The following is a 16,435-nucleotide window of genomic DNA, read 5'->3' as shown; positions in this document are numbered from 1 at the left end:
TTTAAAATAAATAAATAATAAAATCTCATTGATTCTCCTGCCACCCAAAATTCAGTACTTCTAATTCCTTAAACAACGCAAGTGTAACCTCTAAATAGTTTATGCGTTCATCTGCACTGTACCTTCTCAACGGGAGCCTTCCTTCACTCCCTGTTCACTTTACTGAAAGAATCAATTGGAACAGGCACCATTATCTCCGTATCTCTCGTACTCTGTTGTGCTCAAGATAATCCTATTTTACCTGCTGGAAGTTAGAGACTGAATCATGCCATCTGAAAACTCTATTTCAACAATGAGATCTATGATTATGCAACTTACCTCAACTTTATGAAGAATATTATTTTTTAAAATACCCCTAAACTTTTTTCGTATTAATTATTTATTTACACACCATTTGAGTGGCAATGAGTGGATGCTTTATAGTGCAAATGGATCCAAAGATAAGAAAAAGAGAATTATAAATTTATGAGTGGTATATATTTTTTATATGAAAAAGACTGAAAAGAAAAAAATCATACACAAAGGATCACCCAAGATTTTTAACTTTCTTCCCGACTTGCCCTTTGGATATGTGGTTATAGACTCGGTACATACACGTAAATTAAAAATTTTAAATGCAGGCAAGAGTACTGGCTAAAAGGAGAAAACCTTAAAAAGATACTTTTTAGTAACTAAATCTGAATCACTGAGTTTATAGAAATAATACTAGTTACTAATCCGCATCATCTTGTTTCCTGATTGTTCCTTAAAGTAGTCTATAAAAGTATGAAACTATAAAGTATGAAATACTTTAATCAGTACTGTCAAACTTTAGTAATGCAATCTCATCACCTTTGTAAAGAAGAATGTTAAAAAAAAAAAAAACTACATACCAAATCCATTAAGTAATCGAATATATCAACATATTGTACCATGTGGTAAGTCTCAGACTTAATTGGACATGCTGGAGAAAAATTAATTGTTATAGGTTTTGTGCCCAACAGAGGCTCAAACAGCCCACCCTGTCTGCATCGATGCCCTTTTTGCCCTCTGTCTGCTCAGCACATGAGTGTAGAGCCACAATGCTCAAGTTCTCCTTGTTCTTCCATATGCCTGTTTCATCTCCCCAGCAAGATTCTCAGGTTCAAGGGGTGAGAACACTGCCTTTTATGTCATCCTAGTGCAAAACTGGCTCACAGAAGGCTTTTGGTGTTTATGGAATAAAAATGTAACCTCTCAGTTAAAAGATGCTGTTATGTAAGTTTAGGAAGGATTTTTATATGAAGGATAATAGTTATGTATGCCCACACTTGTTAGGAGAACAGAACAAATTTAACCGTCAGCATGAATGACTTAAGCTACATAGTTCAAAAATTTTCTATACGGATTTTTGAATAAAGGAATGGTGGTATACTTTTTCTCCTGAAATCTTAAAAAAAGAAGGGGCAATGCATACATATTTTATATAGAATGAATACTTGTGATAGTTACTCAAAGCAGAAATTACATCAACCATAAGGATCCTTTCCTGCCCTTCAAGCTATAGAATTACCAGAGACCTAATTTTCTCAAATAGAAATCAGAAAAAATGCAGCAAGATCTTTCTGGACAAACCATATCAGTTTTAACAATCCAACATGTAGGCATGAAGGGTTTCAAGATAAAGGAGGCTGCATGACCTAAAAATCAAAAACCATGTAATAAGCCTCTGTTCTAGATTTGCTTCTGATTTGATAAAAGACCTTAGGCAAACAATTAATCTGGAGGTCTGTGTCCTCATTTACTAAATGAGAATATCCTCAAGGGGTATTGTACATTGTCACTATCTATGAAAGAAAGCAGTACTGGAAATTAAATTTAAAGTTATCGGACCTAATTAAAATAGAAATTATTACTGATAAAACCACAATTTAATGAAAACAGATTCCAAAAAGCTTCAAGTGACTCGGAATGGCTACAGTTTAACAGCACTGAGGAAGCCAAACAAAAACAAAAATAATTAAACTTTAAGTTCTTTATTTTAAAATATGAGAATAGGATCAGATGGATTTTTCAGTGCTCTACCACTTACCTGCGATGGGAAATTTAGGCTAGTCACTTTACCTCTCTGAGCTTCCATTTCTTTCTTAAGCCACACCATTTATGGTGCTTATCTCACAGATTGTGGTGAAGATTAACCAAGATAACCTCTGGCTCAAGTAAACCTGTACAAAATGATTAGCTGTTGTACTGTTAATACTCTCATCCTTGTAGTCATGGTGGCCGTCATCATCAACATCATCATTGTCGTTCTTTCAGGGAAATAGATATGATACAAAGAATACAAACTTTGGAACTGGACAGATCCTGGTTCAAATCCCACCTCTCCTGTTTAGCAGTTGTATGACCATGGCCCTCTAAGACTCAGTTACTTTACCTATAAGATGGGGAAGTCATCCCCATCCTAAGGATATTTTGAGGATTACATGCACTCATATAAGGCACCTAGCACAACAGAGGTCTCAATAAAAGTTGTTACTATGTCTTGATTTTTAAACTAATTTCAGTATAGTTAACCTACGGTGTTATATTATGTGCCCTGATTTTTCAAACGAATTATATAAATCTGTCAAACAGTTAACATTATATGAGTACACAAGAGTTGGCCTAAGCAAGATGGCAATATAGTAAGGAGCCAAGGCTTGAGTTCCGACTAACACAGAGGCCAGAATAAACAGAGAGCCCTTCTCCAACTGTCCAAGTGACAATTAGAAATTATTATTAACAATACGGCTGTAAAGGGTCTGGTGCAAGTAACAAGTAATTTAGCCACTCTCAACAGCCTTGTTTCTAGGTGATGCTTTCCAAATTCCAAATACTTAATTTAGCAACAAACTTCTGAAATACAACTTCGTTATTTTAACAGTGGTTACATGTAGAAAGTAGCTTCAGCATCCACAAATAGGATTAAGTTTACAAGTAACTGTTTTTCCCTATTTTGACAAAATAGAAATCTTATTTTCTGATCAACAGCACTGTTATTCAACTTATTAGGAGTTGCTTTTGATGACCTCTACTATTTAAGCAGCGCATTAAAAAAAGATTAATCCTTTTTTTTTCTATTAATAAGAGAGAATCAAGAATAATCCCAAACAGGGGCATCTGGGTGGCTCATGGAATTAAACATCAGCCCTTGGCTCAGGTCATAATCTCAGAGTCCTGGGAACCAGCCACACCTCAGGGTCCCTGCTCAGCAGGGAGTCTGCTTCTCTCTCTCCCTCCTTTTCCACCCCAGCTTGTGTGCACTCTTTCTCTCTCTCAAATAAATAAATAAAATCTTAAAAAAAAAAAAAAGGAATAACCCCAAACAGAAAAGAAGACATTAAAATACTATGTAATTGTTTAAAGTGCATTTTTATGCTTAACATTAAATATGTACCTCATACATTATGGAACTGGAGAGAAAGTGTCAAATGTATCAACAAGATTCTAAGGTGAAAAGAGTTCCTGGCTTAGGAAAAGTTAAAATCATTTTACTTTCCCCATCCTGGCTTTCTACTCCCCAAATTATCTTCAGTGTCACCTCTCAGTAAGACATTAAAACCGAAATGTTATTTATTTGTAGCTTAGTTAATTTATATTGGCTCATACTTGAGTAATGCAAGCAATTTTCTATTGATTTAAAGTCTTCCACTCCAGCTCTTTGGAGTCACATGGCAATAAACAGAATTAATAAAGAGAATGTCAACAAATAAGGCGGGGAAAGTACATTAATAGGATCTTAAAGGGTTAGAATAACAACGATTTAGATTTTTTTCAGGTTATTTTATCTTCTGAGGCAAAGGACAGGTCATGTGGTAGCAAAATATCTTTAACTCTCCTTATGTCTCCATGGGTGTCAAAATACCAATCATATAAATTTTCTTATTTCTCTTCTTTAACCAATTCTTTTTTAAAAGATTAATCTGTAACCCGCTTAGCAAGGTAATTATATAAAAAGTACTTAAAATACTTAAATTAACTCTACATGAACAGATGGATAAGCTTTGGCAAATATTTACATATAAAGCATAGTATAAATTTCAACATTTTCTTAAGAGACTATAACTTACTTCATCGGTACCCTTCTCCTTTTCTATATCCACTCAATTCACTGACATCTTATAGGAACAATAGCCAATAAATGTATTAGAAACACTCAGCCTGCTTAGTAATTTTTTAATGCAAATTAAAGCCTATTAATTTGGCAAAGTACATACAAATAAATATCCAGTGCTGACAAGAATCCATGAGGCAATCACGCACAGTGCACTGACTTAAGTGTGAATTGGAACATCCTTTCTGAAAAGCAATTTGGCAATACATATAATTCTTGAATTATTCTTGAAAATGTCTAGACTGCTCCAAAAATGAACAGTATTTAAAAAAAAAAAAAAAAAACCTCTATGATGACAGGAATTTGTTTCTTTTGCTGTCATTCTAGAGTGTGCCTGACACGTAACAGTCATTTTGGTGAATATTTAAGAAATTCTCTCTATATAGTATTTGTATACACACACATATATCTATAAAATACATCATATTAAATGATGTATTAAATACATCACTATAAAATGACATCAATACACATGTATCTATAAAGAGCATTTATAATATTATTAATCAGAAAGAAAATACAAATTCCCTACTATAGAATTACTAACCTAATTCTAACCTTCAGGAGTACAGTTCAGTTTAACCTCTGACTTTATGATCAATCATCCTTAATCTCGTGTGAATGAAGATAAGTGAAAAGGTTGATAGTCATGACCCTCAACTTGGAATTGGGGGTTTTGCCAAGGTTTCCAGCTGAAGAGTCAATTAGTAATTACTTGAACATTACTCACATGTGCATGCATCAGGCACACTGAACAACCCAAACTTTCTCTCCCAGGACCCACCAGATGGCCACAGGCATTTTTTCACCCATCTTGGCCTATCTAGGTTAGAGCCATCACCTACTGGTTAATGAAGATACTGCCTCTCTCTTGATCTCAGACACCAAATTAAGAATGTTTATTATTCTTATTGTTGTGTTATTATGGTTAATAATATTAAACATGTTAAAGAAATTTCCAAATAAAATAAAGACCTTTCAGTCTAACAACATATGACCAGCTGGTAATTATCTGACAACTTCATCTATCTAGAACTCAGATGGGATTTATTCCTTCTGATCACTCAAAATAGATGTCAAAAAGATAAATACCTTTTCCATTGGTGTGCCCCCTCGTCTTATCCAGAACCTTTTTATTGTTAATTTACTTAAAATTTTAACAGGACTGATTATCCAAAGGAGAAACCTATCATCAAATAAAAGGGCCAATTATCTTCCAGACAGTTTTTAGGTGCCAGAGATAAACAAGAAAGTTACATTCTGGTAGGAAATGCAGACAATAAACATGGAAACACAGAAATATTAGGTAAATTTACGTAGTGACAGGTACTCTGAGGATCACATTGTGTAACATGACAGCACTGTATTGTGTAAGGAGTGTGGGCATCATCAGTGATTACTAAAATGTTCTGAGAATTTATAATCTGAATGATGAGGAGGCAGGAATATATAGATCTGGGAGAAGATTATACCAGGCAGAGGAAATATTAAATACAAAGGTTCTGAGGCTGGAAAGCATTCAATCTATTTTTAAGAAAACAAGGCCATGAAACAGGAGCCTAGAAAGCTAGGGAAAGAGGGAAAGGAGCTGAGGTAGACAAGATTAGGTCCTGCAAAGTACTGTGGCCACATTAAAGGGTTCAGATTTTATTTTGGGTGTAATAGGATTGCATGGATGTAAGCAAGGAACTGTTAGATCTGATTATGAACAAATAATAAGGAATATTAAGAGACAGAAGAAAAAATAGGAAACTCAGATATAATCTCAACAAATAGTCTGAAGTAACTTAGGAAAAGGACCAATGTTCCTATGCCACAATTATAGGCTTGGAAGATGTCTGTGGATTACATCCCAAATAACGGATGTTCATCATAAAAAGTAGGAGTTGCCAAGAAAACATAAAGTGTAAGATATTACCATACACTTATAATAGCACTTTAAATATTTTATGAACTATAAAATAGATATCATCCAGAACTGTGCTTTTTAAAATGGCAGGCACAGTATAATATTACACAGTGTTATCTAAATAATTTATGTTTCAAGAAATAAAAAGTTTTAAGGTTCCTTTAAACAATAAACATATAAAAGTCCATTTTCTCTTCTTCACTATTTGCATTACAACAATCAATCCAGATATAAAATTCATTCAAAATATGTTTTTAAATCCACACTCTACCAAACACCCAGTTCTTTCAGTGTCATTAAATCTATTCTCATCTGGGCGCCTGTGTGATTCAGACCATTAAGTGTCTGCCCTCAGCTCAGGTCATGATCCCAAGGTCCTTGCCCTGGGTTCCTTGCTCAGAGGGGAGCCTGCTTCTCCCTCTCCCCCTCTCCGTTTGTGCTCTCTCTCTCTCTCTCTCTCAAATAAATAATTAAAATCTTTTAAATAAACAAATGAATAGATAAATCAATCAATCTGTTCCCATCTCCTCTCCACTACTTCGGCTGTAGTCTCGGTTTTCTATGCTCTCTCCAGCTCCTTACTCTTGGCCTCCCTAGATTCAGAAAAGAGGCAGGCATTGTAAAAGTGTATTTTTTTTCCACATGTAATTAGAAATAACGTACAAAGTGAACCATGGCACTAGGTGAATAAAACAGATTTCTTTAAAATGTACTTCTGGGCTTCATCCACAAAGGATTACTTTTTAATTGGAAATGTGAACTCAGATTTTCTCACTACATGATGCTAAGTATGATCACCATCCTTTAAGGGGGAGACTGCCAAATCTCCCCATCTTAAGTATATCTTTCCTTTTTGTAACTAATAAAGTAATCTATAGACAATGTGAATAAAGTAATCTATAGACAATGTGAATATCCAGGTCTCCAGAAAGTCTTCCACTCAGTGGTTTTTTTTACACTTATAGTAACTTGACCCTTGTATAACACATTTGAACTGAATCTGATCCACTTAAATGCATATTTGAAGATTCAATTTGATGAATTGAATTTGATCCACTTATATGAAGATTTTTTCATTATAGTATAGTACTATAAATGTTTTTTTGTGATGCTCTTAATAACGTTTTCTTTTTTCTAACTTAGTTTATTGTAAGAATAGAGTATATAATACATATAATATCCAAAATCTATTTATCAACTGTTTGTTATTGGTAAGGCTTCCAGTCAACAGTAGGCTATTAAGTTTTGGGGGAAACAAAATTTATATGCAGGTTATTGACTGCTCAGGGGTCAGCAACCCTAACCCACTTATTGTTCAAGTGTTAAATGTATACTCTTTTAATTATAAATAGTATGCTCATGGGGAAGCTTCAAATTTAGAGAACTATGAAAATTCCTTCCTCACCCCACCCCAGATGCAGGGTCACACTTCCACACAAGTAAGCTCTGTTAACTGATTCTTGTGTATCCTTCTAGAAATTTCCAACATATACACAACCATTTACATTATTTCTTTTTTCCTTTTTACCACAAATAGGATCATATTACATACGCTGTCTTACAATGTCATTTTGATGCTTCATCCTAGACTTCTTTCCTATTATAACATTCTTTTTAATGGCTATAGAGAATTCTGCTTACTGTTATTTATTTAACTAGTTTAACTAGTTTCCTTAAATTTTTTTTTTAGATAGAGGGAGAGACAGAAAGAGACAGAGACGGGGGAGCGGCAAAGGAAGAGGGAGAGAGAGACTCTCAAGCAGACACCAGTGTGGAGACTGATGCGGAGCTTGATCTCACAACCCTGAGATCATGACCTGAGCCGAAATCAAGAGTCAGGGGATTAACCAACTGAGCCACCCGGGCGCCCCTCCTAAGTATAATTACAGTTTTCACTTATAGTTTTATATATCAAACAATGCTACAATAAATACTGTTGCATACATAACTTTGCATATTTTATATGAATAACATTTGGAAGAAAAATTGCCAGAAACATAACTGCTGAGTCCAAATATACTTAATTTTTCTTTTGATAGATATTGCCACATTTTCTTACAAAACTGCAATGCTGTTTCCTCATCCCTTTTTCCCCATAAACAATGGACATTAGAAGATTCTTTAATCTTTAATAATATGAAAGGTCAAAGAAAAACAAAGGCCCATTAATGTTTTAATTTTTACTTTTATAAACGAGAAAGCAAAGCATCTTGTTATGAATTTCCTGGACATTTGAAATCTTTCCTCTATGAGATGCTGAATTAAGATTTCTGTCCTTTTTTCTATTAGGTATTCCTAATGAAGAACAATATTTAATATTTTAAGCTACACGTGTGAAGAAATGTTCAACAAGCTTCATTATAATATTGATAAAATATCATCTTAGTTGGTAATCTGCACCTAAGAACCTACCTCTCCCCCAGAAAGGATGTAGTACCTGGAAGTATATACTTAATTTCACTATGCTTAATACACCTTTACCTACCTGACTTTTAGATGGAGAATACTTTCTAAATGTGCTGGACAATTTCCTATATTAAAATCTCCTTAATTCCTTTTTAAAAATTCAAATTTCTATGTGCAAGTACTAGGAAGCAATTAAAAATTAAGAAATCAGCATATTGATCTTTAGGTAACATTTTAGAACCATTAATTCATCTACACTTTCTACTTAGTGCTAAACCAAGAAGGCATTTCCAAGAACAGGAAAACCAAAATTCTAAATTAAATCTGTCTAGAGAAGGCACAGTACATTATCTTCACTATCACATGAGCTAGCTCTATTCTACTTTAAAAATCAATTTTGCATAGACCTGGACTAAACAGTCATGTGTTGCAGTGTGATAAGAACTTGCCTGATCAATGTAAAAAGCTGTGCCTCCTCGGATCTCTCGACGCTGTTTGAGATCGGTTTCAGTGGTGTCCCTGGACAAGGCAATGTATTCAACTTCCCGTCTGGTCAGCTCCTGTAGAGCAGAGAGTGAAAATGTCCCAAAATTAAATCCAATTCCCAACATATGCTTTGGAGCCAGTTATACTACAATGTTACTGCCCTAGAGAAGAGCATTCTAAATGGAATTCTGAATTACATCCTTCTGAGTCTTAGCTTTGAGAAAAATGCAAAACATTGAACGTTAATGAAAAACATGCATGTACCTCTCCTCGGAGCTCTACTTCTGCTGCATCCAATAGTTCACTACTTAATAATTATTTACTTCTTAAGCAATAATAATCATAGTCAGGTCTTGTAAATCTTAGTATTTTTTATAGAATTCTCTTCAAATACCACGAGTAATAACTTGCTTAGTTTTTTCACAAATGATAGTCATTTAAGTAAGTAATGTTCACCTTTTTCTTAAAGGGCATCTACATTAATTAAGTCCATTAACCAATGTTTACCAACCATATGTGATATGTTGGGTTCACACTTTACCAAGTGTGAAAATAAGGTAAATATTAATACAAAGATCAACAGAAGAGGGAAAGAAAACAAACACAGCTCTTCAGGAAGGACAAGAAGAAGGATGAAAGGAGGAGAGGAAGGAGAGGGAAAATAGAATTCTTTCACAGAAAACAAACATTTTGGTTTGAAGGGGAAACCATCCAGAATTCATTTCTTTTGGAATAATTTATGCATCCCTAATGTCATTTTGCCCTGCATGTGACAATTATGTACAAAAAGTTTTTAACATCATCCTTGGTTTTACAATATTGAATTAAAAACAATGCTGCTCTCAGTTAAATAAGGCATACAATATGTTGTTATTAAACAGGAAGAACAAATTAATTTACTGACGTATAAAGAAGAAAATTGAATGAGCATGCCATTCATGGTAAAAGAGGATAAGTCCATACAATAGGATTTTTTCCCCTCTGCCTTATCTCCATGTAATGCTGATAAAAATATAGTGTCATTTTCATTTTGTTTTTATAATATACGCCTGTTTCCATACACCCATAAATTCAAGTACGTATGAAAAGAAGAAAACATTTTAAATAGAGAAAACACACATATAATGATGAAGATATGGTGATACCAAACAATATTTTTCTAAATAAGAATGAACTGCCAGTGAAAGCACACTTTTGGATTAAAGCGGCAACTCCTCTTGTTAGTGGATACCTCCTTCTTGCTTCTGGAACACATCACTGGTACCATCATGTCGGGTTCACTGACTGGTTGAAAGTGGTCACTGGAAAACCCTGTCAAAACTGGTTGACAAAGTCATACATACCTCTTATTGTTAATTTGTACCAGAGTAACACCCTAAACTGCCACACTGACAGCTCAGACCAGACAAGCACCAGCAGCTGCTTCCCAGGGATGGTCTGAGCAACTTCACCAACAGTACCAGGAGCAGCAGATACAGGAGGCAGCAGGGGTCTGTTGAGTTTTTTGGGAGCTATCATAAAACTGCTACATGGATTAAATATAAAAGAGACACAGCTATCAAATTATTTCTACTTCATTTCTTATTGGTTCAGCAGGCTTGCCCCAAAATCTCTGCCTGTAAAGTCTTCATCTACTCTGGATATTACTAAGCATAGGCTTTGATATCTAATGGCAACAGTACCCACTTGCAGAGTTTGCAAGGAAGCTTACGCTAGTAAGCTTTCTTATGTGTATTTCCACATCCTAAAACTGCCTCAGTTCTGTTTCATAATTTAAAGTTTGTAGGTTTTTTTTAGAAATACAGGTTTCACACTTACAGACTTATACTGCATTTTGAACCAACAAGACTCCTGTAATCTCCCAGACTTTCTCATTCCACATTCCTAACAAGCTTCACGGTCTTGTCAGAAACAAAACCAAAGTAAGGTACTGTGGTCATTGTAATGAACCAGGTAGAATGGATTCTCAGCAGCTGACTCAGCATTCCTAGATAAACCACTTTGCCTTGTTTATTAATAAAATAAGGCTAATACTACAATGACCCATTATATCTCACAAGCTGGTTCTAGGAACACATATAAAATATGAGGAAAAGTATGAGCTCAAAGAAGTTAGGTTCTGACTTGCCCATTGTATTTTTTTTTTTTAAAGATTTTATTTATTTATTAGGCAGACAGAGATCACAAGTAGGCAGAGAGGCAGGCAGAGAGAGAGGAGGAAGCAGGCTCCCCGCTGAACAGAGAGCCCGATGCGGGGCTCGATCCCAGGATCCTGGGATCACGACCTGAGCCAAAGGCAGAGGATTTAACCCACTGATCCACCCAGGTGCCCCTGCCCATTGTATTTTTATCATCCTCATCCTATATGATTTTAGAAGTACCAAAATAAAACTACTACTAAAATAAAAGAGTACAGAAAGCATATTTCAATAGCACAGAAATCAATTCTTTAATATCAAGTAACACAAGGAAGCTGAAAACAAAGTTCTTCTCTTCATCCTAAAAAATATCTTCAGAACAACTTCACCTGATAGCATTCTTCCTCCCATCAATAGAACAATGCCTATTAAACCTGGCAAAGTAGAAAAATAGTCCTATACATTATTTTTAAACTGTGTTGAGATTTTAATATTTCCATTCACTTTATAACTATGCTCAGAGAACTACAAACATTTAAGAGAATAATAGGTCAGAGAGAGGATTTGAAGTCTAGCTCCATCATTTACTAGCTGGATAAAGCTCAGTAAGCTAGTTTAATACAGTAAGCAAGTTTTAATAAACTCATTTTCTCCATCTAAAGGGAAAAAAGCATGTAACACATAAGAGCTATTTTACAAACTTGTGGCTTCCTTTGAAGACTATACAACATCAAAAAGTCAAGAGAGTTATTTGGCATTTTAGAATGTGGATCTAAGATAAATATTCCCTGAATAATATAAAACTGGGTTTTGTTTTGTAATTTCAGAGTTTATGATCCTATCTGCCACTCATTGCCTGAATTTGAATTTCTTTTTTTTTTTTTTAATAAACATATAATATATTTTTATCCCCAAGGGTACAGGTCTGTGAATCACCAGGTTTACACACTTCCCAGCACTCACTAAATTTCTTTTTTACCAGAAGTTGAGAACTTTCTAGTTGCAGCCAAAATTTCCTAAAGCTATGAAAGATAAATGTACATTTGCTTCCCAGAATACTTATTCCAAAATCTTTATTAAACAGTTTATCAACCTGAAAAATTTTTTCAAGTAATGAACAATCCTTATATTTTTATAAATTCTTAATTTATTTTAGAACATAATTAATTCAAGTTCCCTTAGGAATCCATAAGAATCAAATGCTCACCAGGTATTGCATTGCAATAGAACGTCGAAGAGGCCCAGGAGGTCCTATTAGAAAGACATCTTGCCCCAAAAGATCCTTTTGCATTATCCATCTTAGATGCTGAATTACAGATTGAGCCACAGAGTCTGAAACTTCAAGAGGAAAATAAAATAAAACGAAATGCAAACCAGACTACTACTTATAATATAAATTTCCAAGCAATCAATGTATTTAGTATATTATATTTTAAAAAGCATATCTATGTGTACACACATACATACTCATTGATACATACACCTGGCAAATTCTCACACTGCTTTATAATAAAACCATTGTTATCAATGTTAAAATAGGACAAAGTTTATGATCTCATAAACAGGCACATAATCCCACATTTATCAGTTTTTAAGAACATTTGAATGATCACCTATAAGTGTCACTAAAGAAATGAAAGTGATTTTCAAGGGCGATATAAGGCACTGGAATCATTATTTTATCACAGTTTTACAGTCCAGTGCTTTTGTTCTAATAAGGGACCATGATCAAATCATCCCAGACAATTAATGATTATCACAGTCTTGAAAAATTGAAGAAAACGATTAACTTAAATTGTCAATAGGTTGTGAGATCTACCAAACTTCACAGTGAGAAGTTTAAGTGACTTGACATCTTCAGAACTTAAGTCTATTCTTATACACCAACTCTTGGGAATAGTAGACTACTTCATTCCAATGCCCTTCTAAGTCTACTATTAAATCACCCATTAATCTGCTCATCTTCTGCCTACCCATTTTATAAATGTTTGAATTAATTAATTAATAATTAATTATTATATAATATTAAATATTTTAAATACATAAATATATATTAAATGCTAAATAATATATAATATTAATTAATTAATTAATAATTAATTTGTGTTTGCTCATTTGTAAATCACCCAGTGACCTAAGAAGTGCATTTCTAGGTATCTAAGAAACACTCTTGCCCTTATACATCAGGAGACAGATGGAATAGTCACAGAATGTCATTCAAGATAAAACCGAATATAGCAAAGAAAAGGAAAACTTACTCATTCTTAAAAAAATAAAAATACAACTGGAGACTGGAAATGGATAAAATACACATAAAGGAATACTACATAATGACAAAAACAGAATGAACTACGACTACTTCCAATATGTTTAACTCTTAAAAGGTATTCAGTGAAAAAAATTAAGTCACAGAATAAATCTCATACGATACTGTTTTGATAATACTCAATAAACTAGCAAACTGAATTCATCAGAAATCCATACATATGTAATAAAGCAGTGCTTGAGAAGCAAAAAAGCAAGAGAATGATAAATTCAGGATAATGGATACCTAGACAGAGAATCAAAGAAATTCTCAGGGAGAATATTAACAAAAACCGGGAGAATTTCAATGGTTTTTGGTAATATTCTAGTTCTTAAATTGGATGTGGGTTACAGTGTCTCCTTTATTATTGTGTTGCATTTTACACATAAACACACATATATATGCTAGATAAATCCTTTATATGTACTGGATATATTCCATATTTTTTACAGTTTGTTTAATCACCCAGTGAGGTCATGAAAGAATTCAAAGATCCAACTAAGAACACTTGCCAAGGCTAAAGCTGTGCTTCCCCCACCAACCTCAACAGCACAACTTTACAAGTGTAGCCTACCTCCCACCCCGCCCACAAAGCTAACATTTAACCATTGGAAAAAATAAAGAGAAATTTCTGATTTTCTTTATCCTGGTGAAATGATCAAGAAAAAGGCTTGGGGGGTAGCCTGGTTGGTTTGTCATGTCACTGGGATCACACTAAAGCATCTCATAACTTCCCCAAACCAAGTGCCTCTATGTCTGAAAATCAGGAGATTCATCACTTAAGTGGACGTGCTTGGCTTCTCTCCTGTCCTCTGAATCCTCTACAACATGCACAGGGAGCTTATCACCCTCGAGGGGGCAAAAACTGGTCCTGGAAGAGGGGTTGAAAAAAATCGTTAGATGTTACAATGGTCTGCTGTCCACTAAAGGGATACTGTACGTAAAAGATATGTAGAAGATCTGTGATATTAACATTTCATGAGATTGGGGAAAGACAAGTTGGGGGTTAAATGTCCTTGGATGAGCAATAATGAAAAACAGATTGAGAAACATTGCTCTAAGACCTAGACCTCTGAGAATCTACCAAGCAGTTTCAGGATGCTGTGGAAGCAATTCACCTGAGACTGGAGACTCGACTTCATTTATAACTATCAAATGTCCACTTAAACTATTTTCTTTCCTACTTCAGGCCTAAATCCATCTTTGTGATATATAGTTTACTCTTTCTTATTTCAAGATGAGTTAGTCAGCTTGCTGTGTAAGGATGACACAAGATAAAGGAGTTAAGAAGCTTTAACTTCTCTGTCATAAAATTACACAATGTTCCCTATCCCACGGATCTACTACCTCTTCTTACGCCAATATCAAATATATAATTAAAAACATGAACACTTTTGGGATTCTTTTTGCTTATGTTTTTACAAACCTCAGCTTACTTTGGCCACAGGCCCTCTCAGCGCTGTTCTTAGAGTTTGGTGTCACTTTGTATTTAGCTTTGGCAATGTGCCTGACCTTCCATTACCTGGACTTGACTATTTAAAACACGACCATTTCCAAAGTTCTAGAAGGTAGAGCCAAGTAGGTCTCTTCTGCTTCCTCCCACTGTTTATTATTTATAACTATTTGTAACTGTTCATAATTACAGTCTCCATTAAGTTCTATATAGTTCTATTCCATTTTGAATGCCTTGACCTTGGAACTATAGACATTTTTAAGACTTTTTTTTAAAGTTGAAGGCAGCAGTTCCTAATCAAATGTGAGGTCTGGCCCTCACAAGTTGTCAGTATCAATTAAGTGCTGAGGTACAGGAATAATTTTTTTTTAGCAAACTCATGAAGAGTCAATTATATCTATAATTACAGAGCCCTTTATATACCATGTACTTTCTCAAGCAGGAGAGAAAGGCACAGAGTTATCTGAAGTGGGAACTGAGTATAATCCTGAGTATGCTCACAGGAGTGGCTTCCACTGAGCATGATCCTCATGTGTTGAGAACCACTGGCCTAAGGAACATCTGACAATTCTCAGCAATCCTTTCCTTTACTCTTGCCACCCAACAGCGGTTCCCACCTAGCCACAATACTGCCACCACTCTATGCCTGCCAGAAGGCATCTGGAAATGTCTGGGGGTACTTTCAGTTGTTGAAAAGCTTTGGGGGATGAGGGATAATTTGGTACACTACTGACATTTAGTGATGCTTAATACAATGTCCAAGATAGTCCCATTGCCCAGTATGTCAGTGGCACCCTTGCTGAGAAATACAATGTCTGAGTTTGGGTTTTTTTCAAGGTTTCTGTTGCCTGCATACCACTACTGAATTATTTCTAACTAGTCACAATTAAGTCTGGAGGAAGAGTTCCTCTTCGTTTCCCCTAGCTTCTGGAAGATGAAATTGTCAGGAAGGCAAATCAGTAGTGAAGAAATTCTACCTTTAGTTTGATCTGCTAGATGTCAGGATATCCAAGGCTCTCATCACCACATTTCAATTCGACATAAGTTTCTTAATACACATAAGCACCTTCTGAATCCTGTAGCTCGCCCTGTAGTCTATGCTATACCTTCAGTAAGACTTCTTTTCCCTTACTTTTTCCTTCTCCAATAAACAGTCATAATAACAGCAATAATTTATTGCATCTTTTTCATGTGCCAGGTAAAAATACAAATGATTTTTCATTCAGGATCTCTTTTGGAACTCACACCAATCCTAGGGCGCAGCAGACTCTACTGTGTCAGAATACAGAATTGGGCCAAACTGTTCAAATCCCAACTCTGCTGTCTACTAGCTATGTAAACTTCAACAGTTATTTCAATTCTCTGTGCTCAGTTTCTCCATCTGTATAACAGATATAACAAAGGTACTTATTCATAAGGTCATTATGAGGATTAAATTAGGCACTTAGAACAGTGTCTGGTAAAGTGCCATATAAGCATTCTTTAAATATTCATTACCTACATTTCATGAAAAGAAAATTGAAGTTCTTATTCACAGTTGGTCTTTGCATGAACCAGGACTTTGACCTAAGCTTCTGAGTTCAAAGCTTACACTCTAGCCATTATGTCCTACTACCCCTCCAAA

At 34.8% G+C, this 16,435-nt stretch overlaps 1 protein-coding gene across 1 annotated transcript in view; it reads right to left on the bottom strand.

Moving 5' to 3' along the window:
- LOC111147002 (von Willebrand factor A domain containing 8) overlaps positions 1-16,435 on the bottom strand; it is a 335,372-nt gene that overhangs the window by 280,179 nt on the left and 38,758 nt on the right. Inside the window, exons 3-4 of the mRNA XM_022502835.1 lie at positions 12,261-12,391; positions 8,879-8,989 (exon numbers count right to left, since the gene is read on the bottom strand). Coding sequence (XP_022358543.1) covers positions 8,879-8,989; positions 12,261-12,391 — 242 coding nt within the window. The remainder of the gene's footprint in view (positions 1-8,878; positions 8,990-12,260; positions 12,392-16,435) is intronic.

Source organism: Enhydra lutris, unplaced genomic scaffold (genome assembly GCF_002288905.1).
Source record: "Enhydra lutris kenyoni isolate GAN:26980312 unplaced genomic scaffold, ASM228890v2 scaffoldscaffold15, whole genome shotgun sequence".
NCBI classification, from domain to species: Eukaryota; Metazoa; Chordata; class Mammalia; order Carnivora; family Mustelidae; genus Enhydra; species Enhydra lutris.
Note: the sequence above shows the minus strand (reverse complement) of the source record. Positions and strands in the feature narration are given on the sequence as shown.